This window comes from Rhinolophus sinicus, linkage group LG13 (assembly GCF_036562045.2).
Source record: "Rhinolophus sinicus isolate RSC01 linkage group LG13, ASM3656204v1, whole genome shotgun sequence".
NCBI lineage: Eukaryota > Metazoa > Chordata > Mammalia > Chiroptera > Rhinolophidae > Rhinolophus > Rhinolophus sinicus.
Window position 1 is genome coordinate 50,177,754 of NC_133762.1, and position 25,235 is coordinate 50,202,988.

General features: G+C 41.4%; 2 protein-coding genes and 1 long non-coding RNA gene across 4 annotated transcripts in view; 2 read left to right on the forward strand and 1 right to left on the reverse strand.

Annotated features, from left to right (window-relative positions):
• Window positions 1–1,559: 1,559 nt before the first annotated feature.
• On the reverse strand, window positions 1,560–20,835 carry LOC109458410 (uncharacterized). Of its 2 annotated transcripts, none has more exons than XR_012491402.1 (3): window positions 11,896–20,835; window positions 7,238–10,097; window positions 1,560–3,530 (listed from the first exon to the last, which is right to left on the reverse strand). It is a non-coding gene; the product is annotated as an uncharacterized LOC109458410 (long non-coding RNA). The 2 variants fall into 2 exon arrangements; XR_002139220.2 differs by having other exon boundaries at window positions 7,238–7,583; window positions 9,918–20,835.
• Window positions 20,836–20,858: 23 nt separating this feature from the next.
• Window positions 20,859–21,785, forward strand: LOC109458416 (uncharacterized). The gene is made up of 3 exons (XM_074317348.1): window positions 20,859–20,865; window positions 20,902–21,290; window positions 21,438–21,785. The coding sequence occupies exons 1-3, from the start codon at window positions 20,859–20,861 to the stop codon at window positions 21,696–21,698; spliced, it is 657 nt and encodes a 218-aa protein (XP_074173449.1). The 3' UTR covers window positions 21,699–21,785.
• The window catches only part of ISM1 (isthmin 1), a 69,667-nt gene continuing 66,215 nt past the window's right edge, over window positions 21,784–25,235 (forward strand). Inside the window, exon 1 of the mRNA XM_019752054.2 lies at window positions 21,784–22,393. Within this exon, the coding sequence (XP_019607613.1) occupies window positions 22,256–22,393 (138 nt within the window). The 5' untranslated portion in view covers window positions 21,784–22,255. The remainder of the gene's footprint in view (window positions 22,394–25,235) is intronic.

Below are 25,235 nucleotides of genomic sequence, written 5' to 3' on the forward strand. Positions count from 1 at the left end.
TATTATTTCCCTCCATTAGGATGTTCTGCCTTTTCCCACTTGTTTCTCCAAACCCATCCTAACATTGGATGCCTGTTCAATGCTTTCCTCCTCCCTGAAATCTGCCCATAGTAACTAGCTTCTGTTTGAATAACAATATCGATAATTTATTTCATTTATTCCTTCCTTCCTTCCTTCCTTCCTTCCTTCCTTCCTTCCTTCCTTCCTTCCTTCCTTCCTCCTGCCCTCCCTCCCTTTGTTCCTCTATCTATCCATTCAAATAACATGTATGGCGCTTCACAATTCACTAAGACCCAAGAAGTGAGTAAACTAGACCCAGCTGCTACCCTCATAAAGTTCCTTTAGTGAGAGACAAATAAGAACCTGTTTACCTCGCCTTTATAGCTAACTCACAAGCCCCTTGAGGACAAGGCATCCTTTTCATTCTAAAAGATGAAGGAGGTTCTCAGAAATGCCTCTTAAATTGACCAATGCCTTACAAGTAAATTTGACATTTATGTTTATAACTGACTTGGTGTATTTGTCTCCAGGACTCTGATCCTGGATTTTAGTCAACAGTTGTTCACCATCCCCGAGGCAGGGTCCTAAACCTGTCTGGGGGGATACAAAGTTAAGGGGTGAAAACTGTTTTCAAGAAACTGCCAAGATGCTGCCCAAATCTAACGATTTAAAAGGCAAGACATTGCTTGCACTCTTTTCAGTGATTCTTCCTCTTCTCAGGGTAGCCTGTGCTGTAGACTAACTCTTTGAACCAATGAGGTTGACTTCACTCTTTCAGCACAGACCAGTCCAGAGGTTCGACTCAGGAACTCTTACACTTAGTTAGGTAGCTTTATCTTGCAGTGATAACATCCAGTTAACAAATGTGAATTTATCCTTAAAAGATCCTTTCAAATTAAAATGTCTCTCTTCAAAATGATTTCAAATAGATAAAGTAGCAAGTTTCTACTAGTACACATAAATGTGAGTTGATTTCCCAAACTCAAATAATAGATCATTTTAAAATAAATTCCCAAAGTCACTGTGGCTACTTCATTGACTTTATGCATCTGCTTCCTTCATGACCTCCGAGAACAAGCTAACAGTGACAATCTGAGACATAAACCATAGAAATGAATAGAGTAATTTAAAGTTGTCAATGCTGAATGTCATTTAAAACATAAACTATGTTAATTAAAGGGGTCTCCCTTTATACACTGTCAGTTGTTGAGTTTACCACTTGGAGATGCATCTGTTCCTTTAAATTGTAGTGTTTCCAGAGTAGAGAATTTATTGAGGATGTCTTCTCTACTGCCGTTCGCACTAAATATGTTCCTGGAAGTGGTCAACTCCAAGACTAAATAGTAAACCTCAGCATCATGAGAACCAGCGTTATAAACTCTTAAGTTGCTTCTAGTAATGTTTCTCTCTCTCTCTCTCTCTCTCTCTCTCTCTCTCTCTCTCTCGCTAATTTGAATCTCACTTCCCAACTAAGGAAATAGTGGAAGTGTGCTGAGGCTAGAGAAAAAGCACTGCATTTGGAACATGTTTTGTTTATTTTCCCATAAACCCACTTGACTTAATTCATCTACATCCATTTTGTAAAAAATAAAAATAAAAAAGGAACCTGAAAATGTCAGTAGAGTGACCAAAGAAGGAAAATGACATTTAGGTTAAATTTCCACCTTCTCTGGATAGTGTTACCCAGGGCAGCTCCCGGCTTTTCAGTGAGGAGGAGGGGCTAGCAGTGAGCTTCATTAGCCATAATGATAATTACACACACTTTCAAAGAGGCTTTTATCCCCAAGGCTTGAAGTGCTCTATAAACATTAATTAATTTAAGCTCTGGCTAACCCAGTGCCATTATGTCTTTTGTAAAGAAGAGTAAACAGAAGAGCACAGAAGTTAAGTGGTTTCACTAGGCTCGTTCAACTAGCCCAGTACATAGCTGTGAACAAAATTGAGTCTGAATGACAGCTTCCAATGCCAGTCACAAGCCCAGGAAGCTATGAGGTAGGAGCAGAAAGGGAGATACTGCAAAATGGGGCAAGGGAGGAAATGGCTAAATTTCAACCAAAATGACAGGTAAACAGTGCAGCACAGTTAAGATGGACCTCAGCATGTAGATAACTGTGGTCTCTAATCTTTTTTTTTTTTTTTTTTTTAGGACAGGGCTTCTCAAACTTTAATATGTAGACAAATTGCCAGGAGGACCTTGTTAAACTAGCGATACTGATTCAGGAGGTCTCTGATGAGGCCTGTGGGTCTTCATGCTAAACAAGCTCTCAGATGATGCTGGTGGATGGATGCTGCTGGCCATGGACCACATTGTGTAATAATTGCCTGCAGGATTTGTTTATTGTTAATTTTTTTTTCTTTCTCCAATTCTGTACTATTTGACTTTTTTGGTACCCATGTGTTAATTTTTTTTAATTGTTCCATGATATTTATAGGGGGAAATACACAGGTCTTAAATGCTTGAGTCTGTGAGTTCTAATAAATGTATGCACCTGGGTAATCCAGAATTCTGTCACGCTACAGATCATTGCCATCAACCCAGAAAGTTCACAGCCCCCATTTTGTGTAGCCAGGTTATAGGATATTTATGTACAAGGTCAAAATAAAAATAGGATAGTGGTTAACTTCTAAAATGAGAGCCATATTACTTCTCTAAGCCTCTTAAGTTAATAGAATGCCATCACCAACCTCACTCATTTCACTGTGACCTTCCCTGGAATTTGGAGGCAGAGTTGCAAACACATTATGTTGCAAACATCAGGCTGGAATCTAGGTCACCTGCCCTTTGATCCCAGCCTAAAGAGAATACCAGTTCTCTGAGCGGGTCTGCCTTGGCTCTTCCTACAAAATGAACAAAACAAATTCCACCTCATGGTACTTATTATTCAGTATTAATATGCTTAGTGTTTCTCAGTCTTTCCTTAAAGAGGAATCACTAAATTTAAAAAAAGTTTTTAAAGAGAAAGCACTAACTGGAGGCAAATATGTACTGTTTGAGCAAGGGAGAGAACACAGTTAGCTGATAAGAAACAAACCATGGGATTGTGTTTAAACAATTCTAAATCACAAAAATGAAAAGGAAGACATTTGATCAGTCGTTCAGTTTTCTTTTTTCCTACATGAAGATAAACATCTGGACATTTGGAAACATTTGGGTAATTAACTCATTTTTTCAGTTTTCATCATAAATAAATTAATTGGGCGACTTTTACAGAGGGTACGGTTATCTATAAAGCATGATGCTAGGTTCCTCGGGGATGAAAGGTTGCACAGGCTCTGGAAAAGTTTGTAGTCCACTTCACGTAACATTCAGCAACGTAAGAGCCTTTAGGAAGGCACAAGGGAGAAGTAAGGACGTTCAACAAAGGGCATATCCGTTTGTGAAAACCAGAGGAAAGTTCATGGAGATGGGACCTCATCTACAGCAGGCGGTAGAGGGGCAGCGGGTATGCCAGGCTAAAGAAAATTAACCAATAAAGGCATAAAAGTGGCAAGAAATATCTGAGAGTGTTGGGAAACAAATTCTTTTTGTCCTGTCAAAAGATAAAAAGCAAAATGAGTATTATTTTCGTTTGCATTTCATAGCAAAATATAACTGGGTATGGCTACACTTCCACCTTTCATTCAGTAAATGTTATTGACTGCCTACCATGTATATGGCACTGTGCTAGGCGTTGGGCATGCTCTGATGAAACAAGATACACATGGCCACTGAGCTCATGGATCATACAGTCTAGCTGGGGAACAAGACAAAAGACAAGTAAATAAGTAATACACACTTACAGAAAAATAAAATAAATGAAAGAGATACAGACCTGTGGTGAAAACAAGCCTAAGAGAAGAGACCTATTTTATACAGGATGTTTGGGGAAGACCTTTCTGAGGAGGTGACATTTCAGCTAAAATCTTGAAGACCAAAAAGCAGCTAGGCTTGGGGGAATGGAGAAGCATAAGGATGCTACACACAGCAGAATTTTTGTGCAACGGCCCTAAGACATAAAAGAATGGATATGTTCCAGGAGCTGTCAGAAGAACAATGAGCCTGGTGTTTAGGAAGTCAGGCAGAGAACGGCCCAAGGTGGGCAAACAGGCAAAGACCAGATCTTGTAGAATCTTATGGGCCATGGCAAAGAATCTGCATTTTATTCTAAACACAGTGCACAACCCTGGATAGGTTTTAAAATGGGAATGACATGATCTCATTCGCTGTTTAAAAGATCATTCCTATGAATAAGTCTCAGAGATCCACTACACAATCTAGAGCCTATGTTTAATAATACTGTATTGTAAAACTGAAAAGTTGCTAAGAGGATAAATCTTGTAAATGTTCTTATTACAAAAATAATAGTAATAATAAATAAAGAGAGTAGGAGGAAACTTTTGGAGGCGATGAATATATTTATGGCATAGATTGTTGTGATGTTTTCACAAATGTATACTTATCTCCAAACTCATTAAGTTGTATAAGTAAAATACGTATAGCATTATGTATGCCAATTGTACCTTAATAAAGTAGTTTTAAAACAGAATGAGAAATAATAGTTAACGTATTCTGGGGGGAAAAAATCATTCTTACTATTATGGAAGAAAGAGATTGGAAAAGGGCAGGAGTGGAAATGAGAAGGTCAAGACTGTTGGGGGAGCTGTGATGAGAACTGATGGAGGTCTGGTTTGAGGGGCTGGTGCTAGGGATGAGAAGCTGGTGAATTTCAGATGTATTTTGGAGCTAGAGAATCAGTAGAGTTTGTTGAGGCTATGGAGGGTGAGGGTAAGGAGAAGTTTGAGTAACTAGGTGGATAGTGGCACTTAGTTGGATGTCATTTTGGATTTTTCCATGCCATAGCTACATGTATACATCTTTAAACATTATCAATTAATTTAAAAAGAAAGAAATGTAACATCCAGTTCTCATAAGCTACTCATATGCTACCAAAAGTAGCATATCTTATTATTCAAATTCTAGAAAAGGTCTCTGTTATCAGAATACTCATGAAGAAGCAATTGCTAAGCGTTAGCTACATGCTCAATAATTGGATACTAGGGGTTGGGGAATATATGTAACATACATGGAATGCCAGTCACGGATCTAGATTCTTACCTGCAACAGCCCTACAAGTAGCTACTGTTATTATTCCCATTTTATGAGGAAAATTGGAGCACAGAGAAGATTAGTAGGTTGATAACGTGAAAATTTGAACTCTTTCTCTAAAGTTAAGATAAATAAATGAAAATGAAGTAAAATCTCTCCTTCAACAATCCCATGAAGATACAGGTATATATATATATATGTCTATTCATATGCAAACACTTATGTTATTATAATATGCATGGATCAAACTTTTGTATCTTGTTTATATACTGGAAGTCTTTCTGCATTTTCAACTGCCTCAATGCACTTGAAATAATTATCTCTTTTAATAAAATGTGCCTTTATGGATTAAAAGAGAATTAAGTTAAATACATGGAAAAGCAATTATTTGATTGTTAAAATGGTCAGTACTTGCATTTTTATTAGCAGTGATTTATCATACATTTTATAGCCAATGACTATTTCTCTCGATGCCACAACTTGTAGAGATTTAGTTATAAAAATAGTTTATACACCTATAAAAACCTCAAGCTCCGTTAAATAGAAAACAAAGAAAGTAATTTGTACTGTCAAACCATCTTTTTAAACTTCAGAGTAGAGATGGGGGCTGGGAGCTTCAGACTAAGAAATGCAAAACCTGCAAGGATAAGTTCACCTTTTAAAACACTTTCTGACTCAACTCTTTAAATCCATTTTGAAACTACAATAAATGTGCCTCTCAGAGGAAAAACAGTGTTTATCCAAGTGCTTGTCACATTGGCTCACACCAAAAACAGCTTTGCAAAACCGTTTCGCATAAAACTTTAATAACACCATAAGACTTCTCAGAATCCTCATGAATATAATAACTCAAATAATATTGCTCAAGCATCTATACGTTCAAAGACAGACTTAATCAGCCTTTTGAGTACTGATTGGTTTTGGATTTCCATAGTTTTATTTTAATTTTGAGACGTCTTATTTCCAAGTCTCAAACAACCTAATTGCTTTCACAACAGAATCCCCCACATTTGAAGGGAATGGGGTGACAGACTCCCCTCAGAAGGCTGAGCTGTTGGGCTTGTCTGGACCACTTATTGTCAATTATTTTACATCCACTGCTCACAGTTTCCCCCACCATTTCCAGGATCCCTTGGAGTTTTCAAGAGCCCATTTTGTCTACCTTTGTAATAGAATTCTTCCCCTGGGCATGGAAATATTGCTAGAGCCTCCTTTAATAATTTTAACGGGGTGTGGTGCAAAAAGATATTTATTTTGTGTAGGGCAAAGTGTGGGGGAATTGCCTTTTTAATTGTGGCTCATATTTTCTTCCCAGTTGAATTAACTCCACTTTGGATTTGATATGAGGTAGCTGGCAGTTTAAGGGTTTTGAGACAGAATAGGGCCCAAGGTGTCAGTTTAGAAAGCAGTGGGGGTACCTTCACCTATCCAGGGCCACCTCCACCAACTCTTTCTAACTGGAAGAAGGACAGACAGACCATGGTGAAAATAGAAGGCAGAGGGCAGGGGGTTGGTCTCTGTGCACAGACACATTGGACACAACCAGGCCTTGCTTCCCCTTACAGGGAGCTCACAAGTGGACCCTGCTGGGTACCTGTCCTGCCTCCTGCCCAAAAGGGCCAATGCTTTGGTTCCTGCATTTTCTGGAAAGGTCTGTTATTGAACTCCAGAAACACAAATCAGATTAAATGGCTCCTCTGCTTAAGAACTATTGCTGGCTCTCCAATTTTCTTGGGATAAAGTCAAACCTCTTTTATGGATCTGACCCATGCTCAGCTCTCTAAGAGCTCTCCCCACCAAACACCCCCTTGCTACAGCCACACAGGCCTCATTTCTATGCGTTGGGCGTGCCAAGCCCTTTCCCACCTCCAGAACTGTTTTCAGTGGTAAATCTATTGCATGAAACTCTCTTCTATTATGTCCCTCCTCCAATTCAAGTCTCTGTTCAAAGGTCACCTCCTCAGAGACGCCTTCTCTCAAGCTCTCTGCCTCTCATGTAGGGGAGGGGGCAGTGAGAGTGAGAGACAAGGAGCCAAGTGAGGAGGTGTTAATGAGCAGGTTATCACTGTGGGCAATGAGGCCTCAGTTCCCCTAAAGACCTCCTGGGAGACTGTAGAACAGGCACTAAAGAGCGGAAATCAGGGTACTTACCCACCAACTCCAGTGTGCCTTGGTGGAGGGCAGTTCCTAGTGCATCCATTCCTGCGTGTAGGTGGGAGGCACTCCTGTGGCCAGAGAACACTCTCAAGCAGAGTCACAGGTGATCAAAGTGAGGGGAGTCTTTGTTATCCATCAGTGGTCCCAGGGCAACATGGGACATCGGCAGTGTCAGTTACATACTCTTACATAATCCTGAGGAAGCTAAATACACAGACAGCATTCTTGGAGCATGGCCAGTCTAGGACTTTGGTATCTTGGTTTCTAGTCCCAGCTCCTGCTCTGATGCACTGTGCACACTTGGTGGCACCTTACCTCTTCTGGGCCTCAGTTTCTTTGACTGTGAAAACAGGAATTTGGATATGGCTGTGTTTCCAATGTGTGGCATATAGATCACAGGGGGTACAGATGTAAGCGTAGGTAATAGATGTGTGGATATGCTCTAATTTTAAGGGTTGTGCATTTTTATTACACAGGTAAACACTAAAACAAATACCTCCTGAATTCTCAGTAACTTAATGCAGCAAGTATTGATGGTATGGTGGGGGGAGGGAGAAAAGAAGCCTCTCATCTACAAGGTGGTTTAAAAATCAAGGTTCCTTTCCTCTACTGACTGCCATTCTCAAAGACCCTGGGGTCCTAAACTATATTCATTGCATCCAGCCACTAGATAAGGAAAGAGAGAGACGGTGAGTACAGATTTCAGGAACCAGTACCTGAGTAATAAGTAAACCAGTACTACTGATTCTGACCATTCTTGATTTAACCATTCTTGGCCAGAATTCAGTCTTTTGGCCACACCTAGCTTGGAAATGTAATATTTTTGTGTCCAGGAAAATAACACATGAAGTTTTGAGGTTTGAGGAATACACATAGAATGATCACCGCCACAGTATATGTGCATATATATGCGTTACAGATATAGATATAGGTACCGGGACAGATATAGATATAGATACAGATACAGGTATAGCTATAGATACAGATATAACTATAAAAATATAACAACACCTTAAACTTTTTATTTCATGAATATTATTGCTGGGACATAGGTAGAAATGTTGATCTAAATGATTGATTTGAAGTGGTCAAAGAAAAAATTAGGTTAATAAGAGTGCGAAATTATATAGATGTGGCAAATTGTAAAGTTGGGATATGAATGTCCTCCAACTATATAATTTTATATAGAATTTGTTTATTCAGGTTTAGTGTCTATAAATATGAACCTGAGTCATGGAAAAATAATTCAGTTCATTTTCCTGGCAACTGTGGAAATTGGTTAACAATAATGCTGCATAACAATCACCCTAAAACTCAGTGGTTTAAAACAATAATCATTTATTCAGGTCTGCAGAGCAGGTGGGATTTGGCTGACCTGGGCTGGGCCCAGCTGGCCTTGGCCCCAAGTTGCTGTTTGGGTCCAGGTCTGCTCCACACATCTCTCACCCTCCTTAGAACAGTACTTGCCCAGGGTAGAAGCACGAGAGGGTGAGAGGAAACATACATTGTCTCTTCAGGCCTAGCCTCAGAACGGACACATGGCTAATGCACATGCCATGAGCCAAAACAAGTCACATGAATAAGCTTAATATCAACAAGGTAGGAAAATAGTCTCCAGTGAAGAACTGGGAAAAAGAATGCAGTCTACCACCGGTCCCCTCTAAGATATCCAAGGGAGGAATGAAAGATGTTAGGGAGAAATAAGACTAAAACGCACACCCTATTTAGATACTTTTATTTATTACCAAAACTTATTCCGGTATCAGTTTCTCTGATCATGCAGTTTCTTACTACATGCAGTTTCAACTACATTCGTTGAAAGATGAACACCAAAAATATGGAGAGACACATTAGAAAAAGTATTGTGTGTCAACTTCCTCTGGTGCCATAAGGGGCACTAGTGAACAACTTCCTCAAGGTCTCAATATGAGCCTGACTAAGGTCTTAAGTGGGCACAAACTTGGTGATGACTTAGTGGTCTGGGACAGCACACAGTAGGACCCTAAGATAAGATAAGCAACCCAGGATAGTTTCCTTATGTTGCATCCCTGTTAGAGGAAAACAAAGTTTGAACTGAACAATGAAGTTCAAATATTGTTTCTGTTTTTTAAAATCCAGATGTGCCTTCTCCCTCCCCCGTTACAAACTTCATTGTGGTCGGTATGGTAGATTATAAAGCCAGCCATAATTCCCTACTCTTCCCTTTATCTATATCCTCTGCAATGTGCCTTTGCAGCTCTTCCCATCAGGTTGTGGAGTCTATTTGCTCACACTTTGAATCTGGACCAGTCTTGTGACACTTTAAGCAACAAAATACAGCAGAAGTGACACTGTATGCATCTGAGCCTAGGCTCAAGAGCCTTGAAAGCTTCCATTCTCTTTTGAACCCTGCCACCATTATGTGAACAAGTCCAAGGTAGCCTGCTGGGGAATGAGACACCACATGGAACAGAGCTGTGTTGTCCCAGCTGAGGTGACCCTGGATGAACCCACCCCCAACCCACCTGCCACCTGTCCACAGATGCAGAAGTAAGACCAGCCCAGATTAGCAAAGCCCCCCAAGCCAACTAATAGACTTGTGAGAAATAATAAATTTGTTATTGTTTTAAGACACTGAGTTTTAGGGTTGTTCAGTATGAAGCAGTAATTACTGTTACAGATGGAATGTACGCACCCCCATCTTCCCCATGTGCAATGCACTGATGTTGGGCTTGACCGTTGTACTTTGGCTAATGAAATGTAAGTGGATGTGACATGAGCTGAAGCTTTAAATGTGCCTGTGTGACTCATCAGGCCTCTTGGAACTTCCACTCTCCAGCATGAAGCCCACGTAGTTGTTTCTTTAGCTTCAGTCCTATAACACAGACATGGGGAATAGACTTGAAATTGATCTAAAACCCGTAGTCCATCCTGGACCAGCCAAAGTCAGTCAAACCACAGCTGACCTGCAGATTTGTGAATGTAATTTAAAATGTTTGTTATTGTAATTCATGGAAATTTTGGTGTTTTTGTTAAAGCATTATCATAGCAGAAACCTAATATATAGAGTATTCACATACAAAGTTCATGTACTATGGGGTGCATATGATCTTTCTCCATAAACTAGCAACATCCTGGAAAATATAAAGCAATTGTTTATTAATTGTACCATAATTGAATTGTACTAGAAATTTTTACAAGATAAAAAATCCTATTATGAATCTTTTGTAAACTGTAGTTCATGGAGTACCATCTTTAATTACATTGACTTGTGATTTCCAGTTTCACATATTCAGTGCTGGATTAAATTGAAACTTATCTGAAATCCAAAGAAGAGTATAATAGTTCTAGTCCGGACTCCCTAGTTGATCTATCTTTTGACAAGTCTAAATACTGCTAGCATTATCTGAAAATTTCTACCCTGTATCTTATGAAATAACAGAAAAATAAATCTGTCACAGAAAAAGAGATCACAGACTTTTGGAAAAAGTTGTGCTATTTAGTTCAAAATAGCATTTCTTAAAAGGTATGAGATTATATTAAGAAATTTATAAGAATTGTAGTCAAAACCTATCTTCAGAGATGAATCACAGAGTATTTTTATTCTTATATTTTTTATTGAGGTACAACTTACGAAAAGTGCACAAGTCTTACATGAAGTGTATGGCTCACTTGGTTTTTACACATACGTGCACCAATACCCAAATCAAAATACAGAACACTTCTAGTACTCTGAAGGTTTCCTTGCACCCCATCCCAGTCTACACCCCTCCTAAGACACTATTCTGATCTCTCATTACCTTAGATTGGTTGTGCTTGTTCATATAAATGGAATGATACAGAATGCATTCTTTTGTACCTATTTTTATATTAAGCATTATATCTGTGAGAATTATCCATATTGTTACATGCAGCAGTCAGCTATTAGTTCTTTTCCATTGATGATTAGTATTCCATTGTATGGATATATCAAAATTTGTTTATCCATTCTAGAAGTGATACATATTTGGATTGTTTCCAGCTGTAGACTATTGAGACTAAAGCTGCTATGAATATTCTTACATGTCTTTTTGTTGATACAAGCACTCATTTTGTTGGGTTTACCTCTCTTAATGCTATTTTAATTAAAGAAATTTTGTACAACACAAGTGTCCAAAAGAGAGGTTAGGCTAAGTAAATTATGGTATATTCATACAAGGTCATATGCTACAGTCATTAAAAGTATTCTTTTAGAAGATTTTTAATCACCATATACAGTATGGTTTCTATTATGTCCCCAGACTATGTGAAAACATCTAAATAGATATGTGGGCTATGTGTGGTGTGTGTGTGTATGTGTGTGTATGTGTGTGTGTGTATGTGTGTGTGTGTGGTGTGTGTGTGTGTGTATAAATAGGAAAGAATTACACCAGAAGGCTAAGAGTGACCACCTTTAGGTGATACATACATACATAATTTCAATTTCCTTTTTTATTACTTTCCATATTTTCAACAGTGAAAACATACTACTTTTATAATCAAAGAATTATTAATAAAAAAGACAAAAGCCACAACAGAAATTTTCTATTCATTAGTGAAATTTTATATTATAAACTCCATTTTTGCAGTGCTTCCTTTTATTTATTATATGTACTTAATCTAAATGGTATATAAAATCTTATCTCTCACCATACCATGAATCAGAATTGGGATGGTCAGGCCAAACAGACATCTTCCTACATGGCTCTGCCTGGACGATTCCATGATTCCATTCCCAGCTTAATATTATTGCCAGTTGTACAATACCTTGGAAAAGTAAATATTCTAAAACAAAGAGAGAAGGAGGAGCAAGGAGAAAGGCAACATCTGAGTGTTTGAGATAACTGAAGTACTCGATGAATCTCACTAAATAAAGTCGTTACAAATAAAGTGTCTAAAAAATATTAGAATGATATAACTGTGGATTATGCTGCAGAAATGAACCCTTTTATAATGACATGTAGGTTTACTATATTTTGATATACAGGTAACCTCCGTATAACACGGCACTTCTATAACAGTTTCGCTCTAACACGGTTCGAGAATTGGGGGAAACCCTCATACAACATGGCATCCTAGAACACGGTTTCACTCTAACACGGTTTGAGACTTAGAGAAATCCCCGAACAACATGGAGTATAATAAGAGCTTTTAAGCTTAGTAGTGATGATGAAGAAAACATCATTTAATACATATTAATATGTTATACTTTTGGTGAAAATTGCTTTAATAAAGATATTTCTCTTAATTATAAAAATATAATAGTATGTTTTTTAAATTTTTGGAAACTAACCCTCTTTTTTGTACTAGTTCTCTGTTTCGTATAACACGGATTAGCATAACCCAGCATTTTGAGGAACATAACAACCATGTTATACAGGGGTGACCTGTATAACCTATCTTTTATTTATTGTTTAGTTTATAATATACACTTTTATTTTAAATGTTATATCCTAAGAATGTACCTATTGTTTTACTCTGAATAATCTTCATAACTCTATATACTCACATAATTTGACACAAATTGTCACTTGAAAAATCTCAACCAAAGTCAAAATCAGCTTAGGAAAGAATCTGAGAAACATAAAATCCTGCATCGCCAAATATTTCCTTTTAGAGTTTCTGTTGTCCAGGGGTCAGCAAACTATAGCCCCCAGGCCTTATCCAGCACTGTGTCTTCTTGTGTGGTACCTGAGCTAAGAATGGTTTTCACATTTAAAACACTTACAGGTTAAATGGTTATAAAAGTACATATGTGATATTCTTAATTTTTCTTCTTATCCCACAAAACTGGAAACATTTACTATTCTGTCCTTTACAGAAAACATTTGTTGGTCCCTGCGTTAGTCCATCTGTGACGTTATATGCTTTTGTTCACATACTGGTGAAAATGAGTAGTGTATTTGCACAGGTAATTAAATGTGGAAAAAAGAACCACACATTCAACATGCCCATTTTCTTTTCCTCCTAAGCATACAGGAATTCTATATACCCCAGTCATTCTTGTGACTGAGTTCTAGCCAGTGGGATGTAGTCAGACCTTAAAGTTTCCCGAGCAAGCTTTATATACTCTTCTCTCTACTCTTGTGTGGTGGGTGAAAGTTCTAGAAAATGCATAGCTAATAAATAAAAGGACTCAGGGCGTCTTAATTAAAGGAAGACTGCCTTTTGTGTAATAAAATATTCAAAAAATTGTGGCATAGCAAGAAATAAATTTTTATTGTATTAAGTCATTGAGCTTTAGAGGATTATTTGCTATGACAGCCAATGTTACTTTCTCTGACTAATACATATATTACAATTTTTCAATATTGCTGTGTCTCATATCACCATCACATGTTGTTTACGCATATACACACTAAAAAAAGTGTGAGAACAGTTTATCCCTCAATCTTTGTGAGTAACCAAAACATCCCATTAAAGTATTAATTGGCATTCATATCCCCAACAAATAAAATTTTTATTCCAAAATTCAACTTTTTGTTTGTCATTTATGGATAAAACTGAACTATAATTTCAGAATTAAGTTAGACACCAGATAAATAAAATAAAATTCTGACCTTTGTAAAATAACAACCTCCCCAAATTTGAGCTCCAAAAATGTGTAAATAGCTCTTTCATGCTTATTCCTCCACAAGGCTATTTCTCATGTAACTTTCATCATCCTATTTAGAGTTTATCAAGTGAGAATCTTCAGATTTCAATTTAGACACATCTGGCTCACAAATGAGTCGCTCCACCCCCAATCGTTGTGAAATCCTGCTACAGCATTAGTGATGAGATCTTGTGTTTATTAGTAAAGAAGTGAGAACCAGTCAGTCACAAAACTATTTTGAGTGGAGACATCTCTGATGTGCCATCTTAAAGTTGTCAACTTGATCTTTCTCTGCTGAGGAACTGCTGTCATTAAATTCACTTCTGAATGTAAATTTACCAGTTTTAGCTTTCTTTCATATATAACCTCACCTGGAACTGTTGAAAAGATTCTTTCAACTACTTTTTAGTTGTGAAAAAAGAGTTAACATTTGTAACCTGTTGATTTTTTTCTTCATTTGACTGAGCTCTTTAACTTCCCAAAGTATATTTGGATTCCTTGCATTTAAAAGTGTGCATCATAAAGCTAAGATTTTTATTATTTTTAAATCACTGAAGGTAACTGTGATTAATAAGAAATTTATTTCTTTTTTGTTTTACACCAAGTGTGCCTTGCTAACAAAAAGACAGAAAAATGAAAAACAGCTTAAGGCCGAACTATTAAGAATGAATTGATAAAGACTTCGGATGAGAACAAACAAAAAATACCTGATTCATGGAGGAAAGTCATCCTCTAATATAGTCACAGCCCACTGTTTGGCTGCAGTTACTAGAACCCAGTTTCTTTTCCTCTAGCAGGCTAGTCCTGGCTTATTCACTTGGCAGTGGCAAAGTTTCAAGACAGACACAGAAAGAGAGGAAGCATGCAAGGCTTCTTGAGGCCTCAGAACAGAACTGGCAAATCTCTTGTGCTGCATTTTGTTAGTCAAAGCCAATCACAAGGCCGGCACAGAGTCAAAGGGTGGACGCCTAGGTGTGGTGGTGGGAGAAGCTGCAAAGTCATATTGTAAAGGGCCTCAATAAAATGAAGGGAAATTGCTCATTTGTACAATCTACCACGAAGATGTATGAGTGTTCATTCAATTATGCATACTGCTTTTCTATAGGTTAGAAATATTTCAAAATGAAAAGAAGGGAGAGGAATAGAAGACAGCACAAGAAGCCAGATACAAAAGAAGATATAAAATTCAAATTACATTAATTTTTCTAAAGTCAAATCAAATGTATAGAAGTCAGAATATTGGTAACATTTGGATAACTGGTTTCTGCAGTGCTGGTAACATACTATTTCTTGACCTGAGTAGTAAAAATTCCATTGAGCTATAAGCTTAGGATATGTACTCTTTCCTATATGTGCGTCATACTCTAATTTTTAAAAGTTTACTTTGAAAATAGAAACAGCATTAGTGTTGGAGTGGGGTAACCTGATGCTTCCACTAAGTCCCTCTGTGATATTGAAAATGTCAATTTAATTCTCTGGGCCTCAGTTTCCTCATCTGTAAAAGGAAGCTGGATAAACTCCATGGTCCCCTTCCAACATCTGGACTCTGAGATTTATTCTGAGTGGATAGTTTGCACTCCTTCTGCCTAGAAACAATTTGTCAGAGTTAAAAAAAGAAAAAAAAGACTTACATGATGTATAACATATAACCTTGGAATTACAAAGCACTTTTCTCTTCGTTACAACATGTCCCTGAGATTATATTTTTCTTTATAGAGTTTGCGCAGAAATGAGTATGGCAAAGCAAAAGCAATAGAGGGGTCTCTTGTGGAACAGATGAGTTCTACAAGTGCAAGTTACTTGCAGAAGAGGTCAGTGGACTACAAAGACATCACATTTTAACATCACACTAGAAATGCAGTAAAGGATACCGCCACATGTGGAAGAATCACCACACACCCTTTCAAAAAGCCAATCCTGTTTCCCTACTACTCCATCCGGTGCCTGGGAAGGACAACCCTCACTCTGGAATGAAGTTTCTTGACCTTCTCAAAAGGTCACCCACTCAGTGATCTCTTGGGTTCTTTATACATTTAGGGGCTTTTAGGGCAAAGTGGAGAGCCACAGGCATCCCCCTGTCTTCGCATGTCTTGTGTATGTGTTGTAGCATCAGGAAGTGGATGGTCCAGGTGTCCCATAAGCCTAGCTGTTGCTTCAGGGGTCGGAACCCCTGGGAGTGCCACTGAGTCTTTGAGGGTGGTGATTTTCTCACTTCTGAGCACTGTGAGCCCTTCATAGTTCAAAGGACTCTAATGGAACAACACTGTTTTTTGTTTGTTTGTGTTTTCTCTAAAGCTCCCTTCAGCTATAATTTTCAGCAGTTTTCTAAAAGTTGCATTCATTGAACAAATATTTATGGAGCATCTATGTGAATTCAGAAGTCAATGAGACAGACAAGCACCCTGTTCTCACGGACACAATGTGGAGTCCTTCATCTATTAAAGAGAACTTACTCCCTTTTTCCTGCTGTAGCAGTAATATTTGAACTTCACAACAGCCCTGGGGCAGGCATTCTTAGCCCCAAGTTACAGATGAAAAAACTGAGACTCTGAGAGGTAAACTTCTTGCCTAAGAGGTTACATGGTTAGTAAGTGGAATTCATCCAACCCCTCTTTGCTATAATTCCTTTATATATGGCACCTAAGATAAAGTGGTGTCTTAAGTCAGTCTGTTATAAAAGGGATTGGCAAATTAAGTCATGAGATTCAGCTGCCTGTTTGTGTACATAAAGTGTTATTAACACAGCTACACCCATTTGTTCATATATTTTCTTTGACTGCTTTCCCACTGCAACAGCAGAACTGAGTAGTTGTGGAGGTGACCTCATAGCCCACAAAGACAAAAAGATTTCCTATCAGACCCTCTAAAGAAAAGATTTGCCACCTCCCCTTCTCAGAAAATTACCCCTTATATTAGTGAGAGTAATGTAAGCTCCTGTAACAAACCCCAAAATTTTGATGGCTTAACATGTTTTAAAAAGTTTATTTCTCAATTACATAATAGCCCAGCCAATGTTTTCTGGGCAGAGGTAGGGGTGGGGTAAGAGCTCTGCTTCAGGGATCCAGGCTGATCATTGTTCCAAGTTCACCCTGGGCAGAAACATCCAGCCAGCAGACAAGAGAAAAGAGAGATCATGCACAGGAGATTTTTATGAGCCAGATATGGAAGTGGCACACATCAATTCCACCCACACTCTATTTATTGGCCAGAACTCCGTCACATGGCTGTGTCTAAATGCATATGTAGGATACTGGGAAATGTAATTTACTGTTATGTACAGGACGAAGAGGAAACAGGTTTTGGTGAACATGTAACAGCCTCCACCATAATCCCTAAAGGCTAATCATTCTTACACCCAGAAAAAAAAAAGAAAAAAAAAACTCTACTTTTGACATCTTGAATATGTTTTAAAGTTCACATACAGTATGCATGTTTAATTTTTTAATGTGTTCAAAAAATTTTTAATTGAAGTGGGGTAAGTTCACCCTCAGCTTTTTGAGGTACATACTGAAATACGAAGTCTGACAATTAAGTTCGAGAACTTTATTGCAATGATGTTGCTAACCTTTTTTGTTATCAGAGAGATTATTCATTATGAATTTGTACCAACTGAACAGTTAACCAGGTTTACTACTTGGAAATGCTCAAAAGCCTGCATGAAAAAGTTAGACCTGAACTTTTCGCCAACAATTCATGGCTCTTGCACCACGACAATGCACCAGCTCACACGTCACTATCTGTGTGGAGTTTTTAGCCAGTAAACAAATAACTACTGGGACACCCTCCCTACTCACCTGATCTGGCCCCCAATGACTTCTTTCTTTACCTGAAGACAAAGAAAATATTGAAAGAAAGACATTTTGATCACATTCAGGACATCAAGGGTAATACAATGATAGCTCTGATGTCATTCCAGAAAGAGTTCCAAAATTGCTTTGAAGGGTGGACTAGGCGCTGGTGTCAGTGCATAGCTTCCCAAGGGGAGTACTTCAAACACGACCATAGTGATATTCAGCAATGAGGTATGGAGCACTTTTTCTAGGATGAATTCGCAAACTTGATTGTCAGACCTCAAATGTACAAGTGAAAAGACATGATGTCATGGATTTGCTTCAAAATAATCTGAGAGGGAAGTGTATGAAAATATAGATGAGGCAAGATCGGTCTTGAGTTTTGTTGAAGCTGGGTTATGGGTATGTGAGGATTCATTACAGCATTCTCTTGACTTTTGTATATATTTTTAAATGTCCTTAATAAAAAAGTTGTTTTTAAGATTACATTAAAACTACTCTTTGTTGCCCTGCAACAGTTTTTAGTAAAAATAACAATAAAAATAAAGTGAAAACAATAGAATCTTGACCATAATAGACCACAAGGTTCTCTTCAATTATCCTTACTATAGGTGTTCTGGCTTGTTGTTAATTTCTCTTACTTTCTCCAAATATCCCAGTCAAATAAGCTTGTCGGGAAAATAAATGGATCAATAATAAAAGACAAAAATCTAAGAGAGAATAATACAATCAAAAGATAGAAGAGTTAACAGTATTCAAAGTTCAGCTACTTAGAGTAGGAACACTCTCAAGAGAGTTAATTTATTAAGTGGGTCTAAATAAAGACCAGATTTGTTACATTCATTAAACAAACACTGAGTGAACAACTACTGGATGCAAAGCATTGTACTCAGCTCTAGAAACAATAATGACGAGGCAGGTGTCCCTGTCTTGAAGAATGCACTACTTGTCCGGATGGGTAATACCAGCTGCTATAGCAAACATCCCAAAATCATAGTGGCTTTGAACAACCACGTTTTCTCACTGTGTAAGGTTAAATGAAGATATTACTGGTCCAATAGCTCTCTCTTGAGTAAGTAACTCAGAGAATAGGGCTCCTTCCACCCCAGAATCCTTTGCTATGTAGAAAGGAAAGAGGGTGTGTGTATAGATGATCACTCAGGATGTTTTACAGCCAGAAGTAGAACTAACAGAGCTCTTCACAGACCCAAATGTTGCTGGAAAATGTTTCTCAAGCTGTGAACCCAGGAACAATAAAACTGGATATTGAAGGGGTGGAGGGTTTGTGCTTATGGGTGGGAGATACGCTCTGAAATGTTCTACCACAAAGATGATCCAGGTCTGGTGGGAAGACAGACAGACAGAGGTGAAAACAGACATTTTACTAGGCCATAGTAAGATCAACAATAAAGATATGAGGAAGGTGCTGTAGGAACTCTGAAGAAGTAGGTAGGATTTTTTAAACTTTCATCAGTTATTGGTAAGATTTCATAAATGTGCTCGAAACTTAATTTGTTTAGGCTATTAAACTTGTAATTCTTTTCCCACAAAAATGGTAATCCCATGTTTCCTAAGTCCTCAAAAGCAGAGCACTGCTGGCAGCCTTGTCTGACCACTTAGTCACAGAGCATGGACATTTATCGATACTAGTTATGTGTGCTTACTAGAACATAAACTCACCTGGAATTTGGATCTCACAGCGTGAAAGGATTTTAATAGGATTCATTCATACATTTGTTCAACATTTTATAAAGACTTCTGCCCCCAAAATTCAATTTACAATTTTTACAACATCTTACAAAGACTTTGATCTTCAACTCTCCCTTTACAAATTTACAAGAATTTACACTCACTGCAAGGATTTCTTTCCAGAGTTTTTTAAAAGTTATTTTTCCTTAGGATCCAAAAATGTTAATTTTAGATGAGAGGAGAGGCAGTTGAGGCTCACATGTGGGGACTGTGTGTGATGAAAATGCAGGACACAGCAGCGCCTGGATTCTAATTTAGAACAGCCTGCCTCAGGCAATAGGAAAGTCATTTGTCCCTGTGCGCCCACATCACAATCTGGCACAACTGGGGGTTAGAGCCAGCCTTAAATTCTGTCTGGCTACAGGATTCTATTTTGCCACCTTAATTTACATATTCCATCCCTGTGCTGACTCTCTGGCCCTTCCACCCCCGAAGTGATTCTAATTAGAAAACACACAGGAGGATACTTGTGGGATCTGAAAGCTGCTGAGATCCCCTCTTTGATCTCCCATCTGAACCACGAACGGTCTATTGTTTCAAATTCTCCCCAAGCCCTCCGGTTGACAATTATTGGCATTTTAGAGCCTGGAGAGTGCAATAAGATGTCAGACAGAACCGGCTGCCTAAAAATCCAAAGCAAGCTCTCCTTCCAAACATCCAAACATCTCCCTAAAAAATGCTGAAACGGGAAAGATATCGCGTGCTTAGTTAATAAGCTGCCAATTTATTAATAGGAAGTTAGGGCTGGTTAGATTTTTAAAGATGCTCAACGTTATCTTTAAAGTGGTAACTAGCCCTTCCTTCCCCGACACAAATAACCCCAACCAGCACCCCCTACCTTAACCACTGCTATATAAATTCTGCAAAATGCCACGGTGACCTGTGGAACTTTCGGAATGATGAGTGTGTCTTGTCTTAATTTGGGTAAGACTTGGCTAAAGTGCCTTGCATAAAGCTGTGAAGTCGGAAGGGGGTTGATTTAAGAATCTTTTCTCAGTTTGTAGGACAGGGAAGATAAAGGCTGTAACAGGGCAGGGGGAGAGGGGCGTGCCTGTGAGAAAGGTTTGTTTATTTAATATCAGTCACCAAGGGAGAATCGGGAGGGCCGAATCCCTGGGGCACTGGGTGCGAGATGGCATTGGAAATTTGCGAAATGGATAAGTGCGAACGCCTGGACTGAGGACTCCGGCGCGCGGGGAGGGAAGGGCTGGGCGGGCACAGGGGAGGAGGGAAAGAGGGAACCGGGTGGGAGGCGGGGGAAGGGTAGTATAAAAGGCCTCAGCTGCACAGAGTGCCCGCCACTCCGAGCCATCTCGGGAAGGCGGGAGCCACAGCAAGACCCAGAGGGAGGGGAACGAGCGTGGTGCTACTGAGGGGAACTGAGCCCACCTTCGGACCCAGTTCGCTCCTGCATCGGAGGCTAGTACCCCGCGCCCTCTGCTCAACCAGAGCCCTTCCACCCGCCAGCTGCCCCCTGCAAGGCATGAGCGGCGAGCGGGAGCCCGAGGCTGCAGCGCGGTCATGAGGCGGTGGCCCAGGAGCGGCGGCTGTGCGACTGCAGCCCCCAGGTCCCCTCCCGGAGCGGCGCCTCCGGGATGAGCTCCCCGACCCGCGTCTACCAGAGCTGAGATTGACCCCCAGTACCCCACCAGCGTTGTGCGCGCCTGAGCCTCGGGCACCTGGCCCAGCAGCTTCCCGCGGCGACACCTGCGCACTGGATCAGACCCACGTCCAGCGAATCGGACTCACCTCCCTTCCCAGGCTCTACAGGGCGGCTCGGGTGTGTGAGCAGCGGAGCTCAGGAGGCGGGCGGCCCACCGTCCAGGAGCAAGTGTCAAGACCCTTCTGGAACGACCTTTTATCTTCCCCCTCTTACACACGCACGCCAGCTTCAGGCGGGGCGGCACGGTCGCAGGTAGACACCTGGCTTGCCCGCGCCCTCTCCGTTCTCCATCACAACTCCAACTCCACTTTGTCAATAAAGGTTTCTAAACTCGCCCAGATACCCCCAACCACCCACGGTCCCGAACTTCAGTGCGCCTAAGGGCTGTGCCCTCACCAGCCACAGCGACCTCGGCAGCGGTGGCGCGCACTTGGCACAGCCTGGCAGGCGGACGCGGACCTCGGAGGGCCGTCCAGGTCACCTACAAACAGTGACAATCCCCGTGTGCCCGGGGCCCCCATCTGGAGCCGGCTCACCCTAGCACTCTGCAGCGCGCAGCCCGCGGCCCGAAGGAGCGCAGGGAGGAGGGGAGGTGGCTCGTCGGGTGAGTGGCTCAGGGCGGGGGAGCCCAGCGTGGAGGTAACTCCGGGCCGCCACTGAAGCCCTCCTCCTCCTCCTCCTCCTCCTCCTCCTCTCCTCCTCCTCCTCCTTCTCTTCCTCCTCCTTCTCCCCGCGCTCCTCTGGCGGCCGCTCCTGCTCCAGCTGCGGCGCCGCGGCCACATCTGGGGCGCCCATGTGCGCTCGGGGGCTCGGCTGCGCCCGCCCCGCCGCCGCCCCCGCTGCCCCCTGCCCGCAGGGTGGTCTCCGGCCCGGCCCGGGTCCGGGGCAGCTCCCCGACTCCGCCGCCGCCGCCGGGGAGCGCCGGGGCTTGCTCCGCAGCCGGCTTGGACGCCCCCGGCCCCGCCGTGGCTCCGCCGTGGTGCGGTGGCGGCGGCGGTTGCGGCGGCGGCGGTGGCGGCGGTGGCTCCTGCTCCCCCGGCCCGGCGCGTCCCGCGGCGCCCAGCGCCAGCTCCGCGGGCCCAGGGAGCGGGGCCCCGGCGGGGGCCGAGGCGGGAGCCGCGCTGCCGGGCTCCCGGGCTCCGACTCCTCCTCCCCCGGCGCCACCGCCGCCGCCGCCGCACGCCGCGCCGGGTCCTAAAGCCGCGCGCCTCAAGAGGATGGTGCGCCTGGCGGCCGAGCTGCTGCTGCTGCTGGGTCTACTGCTGCTCACGCTGCACATCACCGTGCTGCGGGGTTCGGGGACCGCAGACGGGCCGGACGCCGCCGCGGGCAACGCCAGCCGGACCCAGCTGCAGGTGAGTGCGTCGCTGGAGAGGGGCGCGCGTGGCAGCGGGACCCGGGTGGCGGGGTGCTGAGCTCGCGCCTGATGGATGCGAGGAGGCTAGTCCCCCGCCCCACCGAAGTGCAACTGTTTCGGCAGCAGTTTTGCCGGGGCAGCCGGTCTTAGGCAGAGGCGGAGCGGGGGTGTGTGCCCGGAGGCTGGGCCTGGTTCGGAGGTCTGGCGGCCGCGCTCCTCTAGTTCTAGCACAAGTCAGGTACTTGGGAGAGCGAGGCGTGGGATGGGCGGAGGATGTGTGGAGCATGTATGTGTTTGCTTTGGGATTCTGCCAGGCATTGGTTGCCCTTTGGAGGCCAAGTAATGTTACTGGGGGTGAGAGGCGGAAGTAGTCTTTAACTATAGGATAACGTCCCCAAACTGGGTTTGGGAGGAAGAGTCCTGGTTAGTCTGCCCCTTCAGAAACGCAAAGGTCAGGAAATAATTTTCCGAGGAGAATGACCGGACACTGTTTTCCCACGCGGTCCTGGTGCCTTCGGTGTCCCTCCTGGGCCTCACCGTAGGCTCCCGAGTGTGGTATTGGTCAAGGGGAGGGCGCGGAGTCAAGGCACCTGCAGTGCTTTGGGCCGTGATCACCTGGGGCTTTAAAACTTACAGCAAAGACTTCTTCCTAGTGCTCTGCCAGAGTTGAAGGTCGCCTTGGGAATGCGGTTCTAATGATCAATTTCAGCTCCAAGCCCGGGGGGAGCGGCGGTCGCGACTGGGGAGGTGTAGTGGGCGTCATACAAAAGTTGAGTTCCCCTTTCCTAATAAAATGTTGCCCAGGTAAGGATTTCCCGCCTCTACCTTGACAAGCGCTTTTCCTTGGGTCTAGGAGTGTGACAACTGTCAGTTTGGGGCATGGGTAAAAATCCGCAGGGATTCTCTCAGAAAGCAGTGGAAATTCTCTGGCTCCTAACATCTCAAACCGCCCCTCTAAAACTCTTTGCTCTTCAATATCGACATAAGTATTACTTATTGCTCCAAAGGGCTTTACAATCATTGTCTCTGCTAATTCAGTTTCACATCTTTATGTAACTTGTTGCGCAAAAAACTTGACTGTTAAAGAGAGAATTCACTTCAACACTTCCAAACAGTGCTTACTATGTGCTACTGTTTTAAGTGCTTTAACTGATTTAATGAGGTTCTATATTATTAATATCTCCCCTTTACAGATGCAAAAAATAAATGAGGTACAGAGAGGTTAAGAAATTTGCCAAAGTTCACACATTCCAAACTCTTGATTAATTACACCACGTTTTCTCTCTGCCAGGGTGTTACAGACTAAAGCAAGGTGACCCTTGGCACAAAAATGCAAAACCAGGAATGGAGAAGTATACACTCCGGAGCCTAAAGTTCTTTTAAATTTGGGACATTTCTGAAAATGTCCTAACTTTGTGGGGTCCTCTCATCTTCTGTGGGCAAACAGGTACAGTGACAGATTGATGGGATTCCTTTGGGGAAATGGAAGATACCACCATTCTGTAAATTGTGTTATACCCACTAGTCTAACATGTAGGAATAATTCTTAATATCTTCAAGATTTCTGGAAGTCATATTTTATACATGATGCTTTCTTTCCTCATGGACTCATGAAAAGCTGTAAAAATGATGTTCTATGGAAAAGTAAATTTGGCAGATTTCTTTATGAGGTGTTTGCTATCATTAGAATAACCTGGGGCTGGCCTTTTCTGCCTGAACAGTAAGGTAATGAGAGAAGCAGCTGGTGGAAGTGGCAACTGCAAAGGGAAGTGGATTAAATTCTCAAAAGGGCCTTGGGCTGAAGAATTGCCCCAAAAGAGCAAAAGAAATGAGGGATTTAGAAAAAGCAATGCTCCTAGGAATAACTTGGGTCCCAAGTAGCTGCTGATCCACCAGCTTCAGTTTATCTTACAATAGCGTTGTTATTCTATCCACTCAATGTGCTTATACAGGAAACATGATGAGTTTAACAGTTTAGTTCATAATTTTACTCTCTTTTGTAATTTGTTATTATAAAAGTTTTATATTCTTCCTGACTAAAGTTATTTCATGGGCCCTCTCACTCCCCAAAGTTATTATGATTCAAGTGGAGAATGTATGTTCCACCAAGTGAGGAGATCTGCAAAAGACATTTATTAATTATCCTGTTGTTTTCAGGCCCCAGCAAGTGAAATTGCTAGTAGCAGGTGTATTTGAAAACAAAACTGTGAATGCTATATTCTTTCTTGACATAAGCTAGACAGTCCAAGATGACCTCACTCCTTTGTCTGATGGTTGGTGCTGGCTGTCACCTTGGCTCTCTCTCCATATAGTCTTTAATCCTCAAGGAGGATTTAGCCTGCTTGTCTTTACATGGTGAACTCAAGAGTAAAAGCAGAAGTTGCAAGGCCTTTTGATGAGCTTGTACAATGTCAGTTCAGCCACATTCTAGTGGCGAAACAAATCACTGGGTCAGCTCTGATTCTAGGGGACAGGAAATAGGCTGCTCTTGATGGGAGCACCAGCAAAGTAACATTGCAAAGAATGTGGGAAGGGGTGGGAGGAATTATTGTTGCCGTCTTTGCAAAATGTCTATCATGTTGACCTTTGTCTCATGTACTTTGTAAATGTTTGGACCACTCTTCCACTCATCTTTTAACATTGTTTATGCTGCCTTTGGTCATGCAGAAACTTTTTGTTTTAAATAACAATCAACTCTGAATCCTTTCCCTTATGACTTTTGGTTTTCTGGCCTTATTTAAGAAAGTTTTCCTCAAATAAAGATTGTCAAAATCTTCAAATATATTCTATTCTAACAGTTTTAGTTTTATTTATTTTGTTTGTTTAAGATTACAATCTAC

Bases quoted from the DNA above. Each gene is read 5' to 3' on its own strand.
- LOC109458416 (XM_074317348.1), top strand. The intron at 21,291-21,437 runs GTAGACACCTGG...TGCCCTCACCAG, and splicing joins GCGGGGCGGCACGGTCGCAG to CCACAGCGACCTCGGCAGCG.